The sequence below is a fragment of the Hetaerina americana genome, unplaced genomic scaffold, assembly GCF_022747635.1.
Source record: "Hetaerina americana unplaced genomic scaffold, ioHetAmer1.1.p SCAF_2, whole genome shotgun sequence".
In the NCBI taxonomy this organism is placed as follows: domain Eukaryota; kingdom Metazoa; phylum Arthropoda; class Insecta; order Odonata; family Calopterygidae; genus Hetaerina; species Hetaerina americana.
The window spans coordinates 35,896,682-35,905,033 of NW_027286763.1; the positions used below are offsets into that span (position 1 = coordinate 35,896,682).

An 8,352-nucleotide genomic window follows, 5' to 3' on the forward strand; every position below is an offset into this window, starting at 1 on the left:
AGAACGATTTTGGTTACCCTCAAAGCAATTGAAAGTTTTCTATTTCCGTTGTGGGCCTTCCGCGGGCACTGTCCTCGGGGAATATCCCATTCCATCGCTTTCATCGCCCACCGCTCCCATCTCAACTCGAGGGTGGCATTTCATTCGCATATATAAGCTGTGTCGAGAGAATATCGGTCACACGACAAACGGACCTCAAGTTTCAAACTTTCTCACAGCAAGATGAGTCTCTCGGTAAGTTACGACCAATTTTCTGCTTTTCTCCTCAGCACAAGTTTAAATTACATTTATACGCAGTAACTTTGGACGCCAGTTTTTATCAAATGTTCTAATTCGCGAAAAATCTAAAGTAATATTTTGAAGCTAGTGATGCAATTCACAAGTTTTAACGCTTCAGCAATCAAACCCTTTCTTACAGTAAAGTAGAATTAGGACTGTCCGCGGCCTGAACTGAAAGAAACATCATTTGACAATCTCATATCGTAGCCTTTTTCTCGCGATTTACAGAGGAATAATCGAAACTACTAAATTGCAAATAATGCTATTCATATTCCTGTCATATGAAATTACTTTATATTACGTATCTCCTAACAAGTTTGAGAGTTATTCATCAATTCAACTCAATGATTTTCTTGGCATATTATCATTCATTTCGGTACACGAATATTCAATATTGGCTATCCCTAAATCTACTTTTCCATGCATCCGGTTTTGCTTTGCGTAACCGAAGTTGCGTGCGTCACCGATATAGCCCATGCCCTCGGCAACCCCAGGCGGAAACAGAAGACGACGATCACTCGGCGGCCGATTGTTTTGTTGAGAGATGGATAAATACGGATAGCGAACGTCAGTTTTCATTCGCTGTCGCATCACGGAAAAACAACCATCGGTGAAAGAGATGGGCAACTCCCGAGGCATCGCAGTCTGCGTTGACTTGTATCTTCTTATGGGCTCCGTATTCTGCAGAAACAAACTTAATGTGCAATGCGTGAAAATGTAATTTACACGCTGCCTACTCGAGGAAAAACGCATTACATATATATCCACTGATGGAAACATAAACTCTCTCTATAAATCGTAGTCATATAGAACCTAATGAACAAGATGGTTTAGACTTCCCATCACACGATAATATAATAACTAGTACCGAGGACTCCGTACTTACAGTTAGTCTTCTGGTTAGCAAATTAAAGACGATTAACAAAGATTCGCCACTATAACTTTCCCAGGTCTCAACCCTCGTCCTCCTCATCTGCTGCCTTGCCCAGAGGTCATCCTCACAGGTCTATAGTCCTCCTATCAGGCCAGTCGCCAACTCTGCCTCCCAAGGCTCAGGGTTCTCACTGTCCATCGCCAATGGCGAAGCTACCTTCAGTCGCCCGGGCTCCTCCAGCACTGGAGTGGCCTCTGGAACTGGAGCGTTCTCTGGCACTGGCGTGGGCACCGGCTTGTCCACCAACACCGGTGTGGCCTCCGGCGCCAACGCCGTGAGCATTGCCATCGCCAACGCCGTAGCCGCCGCCCAGGCAGCCGCCGAAGCCGCCGCTTCCGCCTCGGCAGCCGCGTCCGCCGCAGCGTCCGCCTCATCCGCCGCATCTTCCGCCGCAGCCCAATCATCTTCTGCCGCATCTTCTGCATCCTCCGCTGCCGCAGCTGCCAACTCAGCTGCGTCCGCCGCAAGTTCTACCGCCGCACAGGCATCCTCCGCAGCAAGCGCAGCGTCTTCGGCTGCTTCCGCTGTCGCCGCCGCCGCTAACGCCCTCGCGCAGTCGGTAAGCGCCGCGGGTGCGGGTTCAGGGGCAGTGTCGGGTGTCGGAGCAGGTGCGGGGGCCGGAGCGAGTGGGGGTGCCGGAGTAGGTGCGGGTTTCGGAGGATTTTCCGGCGCCGGAGCAGGTGCGGGCGCTGGAGCATTTTCGGGCGCCGGAGGGAGTGGTGCTGCCGGTCTTGGATCATTTTCGGGTGGGGGTGCAGGCGCCGGAGCATTTTCGGGTGCAGGAGCAGGTGCAGGCGCCGGAGCATTTTCGGGTGCGGGAGCAGGTGCAGGCGCCGGAGCATTTTCGGGCGCGGGAGCAGGTGCGGCCGCTGGTTCGACTTCAACTGGATTCGGAATTTACCCGTACGCATGAGCTGAGTAAAACTGACGAATGTTTTAAGGTGAGTTGGTTCAGAAAGTGTCATGGCTCGAAACACCGAAGAACGTTCAAATAACCTTAAATAGCTCTTGACCAACTTTGTTTCCAACATTATACGTAACGCCACATCGTCCCAACTACCAATACAAAAGTTTACAGAGACTTTCCACCCTTTATTTGGTTGGCTCTCCTCTCTTTAATAAGTGTGTTGATGTCAATTAATCTGAATTTAACAGCAAACAACTCTTACCGCTTTTTCCATTTTTGATTAACAATGATTTGTTTCCACAACTACACACAAAAATATATATTCAGCCTCCACGATAATTTTTCATTCTTTATATATGGAAGCTAAATCTATAATATAAATTGTAATCCTCCTAAGGGCGTGTTAGAGCATCAGACGTGCATGCTCAAATAATAGCCTATACATGCATTTGAATATCAACAAGTCATTAAATTTGGGACTTTAAGTAATAATATTCGGATGTCTTGGTTCAATTTTATAATGATTTTGCGAGGGAAGAACGAGTACATAAGTTTTGCCGGTGACAATGCCTATCTCTCTTATGTATCCCTGCGGTCGAATTAACAACGTAACGTAATTTGGCGCAATAATAATTCCCTGTATTGCAAAAACACTCGGATGCTCTGTACCCTTTTAAAACGCTAAACTTTTTCCTGTATATTCGAAAATAAGAGGTTCTCAACCAATAGAGATCCTCTCGGATTCCAGTCACGCTTATTTGTAGTAATTTTTAACGTTACTAGTGGATCTCCTCTGGATATATTCAAATTTATTAATTGGCGTTTTCTACCACGGACCCCAAATACTTGCCGCGTATTCCAAATATTGCCTAACTAAAGCAATTCAACGTCTCTCTTATATTACAAATTGCTATAACCGATGGAATGAACCCTAGCTTCTTTAAGGCTGACCTACATATTCTTCTAATGCGTGTGCCCCATGGGATGTTTGATGTCAGCGTAACACTCAAGTAGTTGACCTGTTCTGAGATTCTTAACATGATCTCAGTTATTTCATAATTTGTTTTGTCTATGTTTTCCTTTATTATTATTATTATTATTATTAGGTAATCTACCGGTAGGTTTTTGGACGGACAAAATACTAATTCAACAATTTGTGGCCCCTAGCAAAACAACATCCAACTCCACATCAGGTCCCTCTGAGTACTTCCTTTCTACCTTCATCCCGTCCAACATCCCTATCCTGTTCCTTCCCTTTCCTCGTTTGCCTAACATTCTCCCCTCAATCACAGTCTTCAACATCCCACTGCCGGTCAGTACACCCTTCATCCACTTTTCCTGCCTCCATAGAATTTCTCCCAACAAACCCCTCTCTTCGCTCACTATACCAAGTACTTCCTCATTTGTTTTCTTCTCTGTCCATTTCACCTTCTCCATTCTTCTCCACACCCACATTTCAAAAGCCCCCAGTCTACGTCTATCTTCCTGCTTCAATGACCACGTTTCCGCGCCGTACATAGCTACGCTCCATATCAAAGTTTTGACGAGTCTTTCCTTAACATCCTTACTCAACGTCCCTGTCATCAACTCCCTCCTCCTTGTGAAAGCCTCTTTGCCTAGCGCAATTCTTCTCCTTACGTCCCTACTACTTTGACCGTGTTGGTCCAAAACACTACCGAGATACAAATACTGTTCTACCTGCTCTAGTTTTTGCCCTCCAATTTTAATGTTTAGCTTAGCCTTTTTCTTTCTAGAGAATCGCATAACCTTTGCTTTATTAATATTGATTTTCATCCCATTACTGTCGCACTGAATTTCCAATTTACTCAGCAATGATTGCAACCCCTTGGCTGACTGACAAACTAAAGCTTGGTCATCAGCAAAGCTAACTGATTTTACGAATTCCCCGCCCACCTTCATTCCTACCTCCAGTTCTTCCCATGCCTCTTTAATCATTTCCTCTGCATACAGGTTGAACAGCAACGGTGATAATGGGTAACCCTGCCTTACACCTCTTCCTAACACTGCCCAACCGGACTCCTCGTTCCCCACTCGCACCTGAGTAGTCTGAGACATGTACAGGTTGCGGATTAGCCTCCTTTCCCTCCAATCTATTCCTATTTTCTGCAATATACTCATTAGTTTTTCCCAATTCACTCTATCAAACGCTATCCTTTATGCCAAACCTTATTTGCTGTGAATTTTCAGACATATTTATTTCTAAAATCCAAACTTAACGCCACTCCGACATCTGGACTAAATTGCTGGAGAGTATTCTATCCAATCCCTATTTCTCTGTGAATCTCTTTGACATCGGCAAATAATCTAAGACTGCTGCTAATGTGGGAACTTAGGTCTTTAATGTAATCTAAGAATAATAGGAGCCCTAAAACACTTCCCACTATTGCACTCATTAAGTCATATCTGCCTCTAATGAGCTCAACCCATTTACGACTCCTTTTTAATGTTTAGAGAAGAATTCCCTCAATCAATCGGTCGCTTTGTCATTGATAACATTATGTCTTAGCTTATGCATAACTTTTTTGTGAGGGACCTAGTTGAAGGTCTTTATGGAATCTAAAAATACAGCATCCACTCGTGTATGCCAATCTTCCGATTTCAGGATAACATGAATAAGAGGAATCCATTGTGTTTGGCATGATCTGCTTTTCCTAAAAGCTATGGAATGATGGCTCAATGGATGCAATCCACTTGGACCACATTGTTACAAGTAATCTTGCTACTATTGCACATTGATAATCTTCTGTTAAAAGGTGGTTTATGATAAAGGAACGAGGGAAGTAATATATATTCGAATGAAAATTCTTAATGTAATTATTTCATTTCAATTTGTTGCAGATGGAGCCACTTCGCGAATCGCCCATATGGAGCTTATACTAATAGTAGTTCACGCTCTATCAAACAATAAGGACCAGAAAATCATTCGGACAGCACTTGTGAATATACCATTCCTTCTATCGTTATTGTTAAAGATGTATATTTATGTTTTAGTACCATAAAAATGTAAGTAAAAGTATACCTACTTCGTATTATTTCATCTTATTTACAAAAGGCAGGGCTTGTATAAGTTTCTAAATTCAAACATCCAAAGAAATTTTATTGCAAGGGTTGATAAAACTTTCCTAGGAAACCTAATCAAAGCCTTCGATTTGGACTTAACCTAAGGACGTGGACAGCACCTATAATCTCATTAGATACTTTATAAGGCGCAAAACTCACATATTACCATTAAAACTGTTTAATTCTCTTACTATTTAGAAAACAAGAGCAGCAGTGAGTCCTCAATAATAGTAAGTAAGTTGCCAGCGCAATTTTCTCTCCCTCAAACTAAACGATTCTTCCCCTTAGCTATTTAAATAGCTCTTTAGTAATGTGATTTGTCTCGTTTTGGTCAAAACATGATTGTCCAATAGTTTTTTAAGTTTTCACAAATAATTTTTCAAAAATACTCAATTTTGAATAAACACTCTGATCATGTTTAGGTATAACTTCAATTCAGCAATTAACTCGTGTTGTATGTGCGGTGATTATCTAAAAATGTGCCAAAAACAACTTATTAACACCATTTAATACATATTTAGTGCGAGATGTGGTACATGGTGGACAGAATAAGAAAAAATAATTCTATATCAGTATAATGGTTCAAGGCCCTCAATAATAACACAATTATGTCATAAACCGATTGAGCATTAAAATTCATATCTGAAGCTTCAATTGAAAGTAATTATCAATCTCCCATTCTTCTTAAATGTGTTTATTGAGGTGGCCTAAGGGATTGGGATGATTCGGTGGATAACGTACTAGTTTCGCACCCTGAGGGTTCGAATCCTGGAGACGGCAGATACTTTTCAGTGGTATGCCGATTCCTGCTTGAGGTCGTTTGTGGAGAGCACTTTGAGTAGGTATGCCGTCTGTCAGATGGGACGTTCAACTGCGGGCCCCATGGCTCCATCCGTTAAAAGTAGTTTAATGCCGACGCCGGGTTTCTCTCCACCCTTCCTCCTTTCCCATCCATCCTTTATGATGCAAATCACCTTAGCTGTTGGTCACCTGACCAAAAACTACTACAATTTGAAGTGGCGTAATCGGGAGATAGGAGTGTAAGGCGAGATATAGGCGGGTAATTCATCATATCATTTAGATATACGAATAATCACGTCATTTAATCAGTTATCAAAAGGGTTACAATCAATACTTAGCACTTTCAGATTCAGACTGACAGGTTTTGGTTGAAAATTTATCATAAAAAAGAAGGTAATGAGAGCTTGAAGAAATAAGAAGGCAGAAATAAAAACGGACTTTTTAATTAAGATTTGTGCAAAAGACTCCTGAAAGCTGAAAGTATGGATCGTGGTTTTGCATCGCTTTGAAACTTGATCGTTGAGTCTAGAAGATAAGCGCAGATTGGAGAATTTTTAGATCAGTGTTTTTAAAAGAAAGAAGAAAATAAAATGTATTGAAAGGAAAACATACCATGAAGTTCTATGAAGTGTAGTTGAAGAGAGATGGGTGTTGGGGAAAAGTTGGAGAAAGCTGGAGAAATGGATGGAGGAAATATCGAGCATCAATATAAATCCTGAAAGCGATAATAGAGGGAAGAATGCTGGGCAGGCAAGGTAGAATGAGAAAAGGAATAAACACATTTTGGATGGAATTAAGGGAGGTAGAAAGTATGCAGAACTAAAGAATAATTTATTGCAATGCGCATTATGAGGTTGAAGGATATTTTATGCCATTTTAGCTAGAGCTTATGAGTACAGTAGTTCATACCCAGGATCAATCAAAAACCTACCCTAAGCCGGTTGATTACTGCCATTAGTAATATAATTGCCACTCAAAATTACTGAAATACACATCACGTGTTACAGTAATGGCAACTGTATGCTACGAAAACTGGAGCACATATCGCATCCAGTACGATAGCTTAAACCTAAGCCGCAAAAAATTCACATTGAGCAAAACGGACACATCTCTTCTACGATATTTATTTACAATCGTTGTTCGAATGATTGGTGTCTCGAAAAAATGACTCTCGGGTATCGATGTTCTACTGTACCATCATTGCCACGAGAAGAGCTTTTACATCCATTGATGAATGCATGGCGATGGAAAAGAGAACGCGAGAGGCCTATAAGAAGAGGTGGATGAATACACGTGGAGGATGAAGATTGAGGACGTTAAGAGGGAGGGGTTTAAAAACACGGGAAGAGGCGGGTCGCCTCGGTCCATTTTAGTCATGTGCGGTGTCCCATTGGTTGCGGGGCCTTGGAGGGTTGGGAAGCGTCCTCAAAAGAGCCTCCTCATTGGCTGCCCCCTTCCGTTCTCTGAAATCCTTCCAACCCTTCATCTAATCCATCAGAGTTCTCCCCTCAGGCCGTCTTCCGCCGCCCCTATCCACACCTAAAGCTACGTTTTATGCCCCACAGCCCCGGGTCCCCTTCTCCCTCTGGGACCGAAATGCCATCCGCCCTTCACTTAGCAAAGCTTAAAAATGCGTCGCCCGTTCCCTCATCAATTACCCTGACGTAACGAAATAAGTTTTCGTTGACTTTCGCTTCAAAACCACCGGAGAATTTTTTTTCAATTTTGAGAAGCCATCAATGGGTATCAAACATTCATAAAATCGGCAGAGAGATCTCCATTTAACAAAGACATTTTTTTCCTGTTACATACATGCATGTCACCAAAAAAATGGTCGCTGAAATTTGCAAATAAGAAGTGAGATATTATAGGTCTTTGCTCATCTAAATACGAGTCAGTAGAATGAAAACGCAATCTAGATTAGGTTTCATCTTATATTTGATGGCTGATCAGTATGAAAATAAAAGTTGATAGCAGGACAGGGAGAATGAGTAAGTGGAAAAAGAGAGAGATGAAGCTTGCATTCATTTCAATAAATTGCAAATTCTTGTAGAAAATCAAAGATCTTATCCGTACTTTTTTGTTAATCTTATCACGTGCATATCTGCGTATTCCCTACATGAAAGAAACATTTTTGACGCGTGTTTGCTACTGCTATCGAGTATAACGTCCTGACTATTGAGACGTATTTGAATTCCGATCATAACTGGCTCTCAACAGTTTCATTTGCCGCTTCCCTTAAACACATATTTTGTAGGATTTCTCATTTCAAGCAGTTCACCTCCAGCTCATCCAAAATCGTAGTAGTGGAAGTAGTTTTAGGGGAGGTAACCGACGGCTAAGGTCATTT

The 8,352-nt window shown here is 42.1% G+C and overlaps 1 protein-coding gene across 1 annotated transcript; it reads left to right on the top strand.

Moving 5' to 3' along the window:
- The first annotated feature begins 222 nt into the window (after positions 1-222).
- On the top strand, positions 223-2,126 carry LOC139688071 (alanine and glycine-rich protein-like). The gene is made up of 2 exons (XM_071585491.1): positions 223-234; positions 1,230-2,126. Exons 1-2 carry the CDS (start codon positions 223-225, stop codon positions 2,124-2,126), a joined length of 909 nt encoding a protein of 302 aa, XP_071441592.1.
- The last annotated feature ends 6,226 nt before the right edge of the window (positions 2,127-8,352 follow it).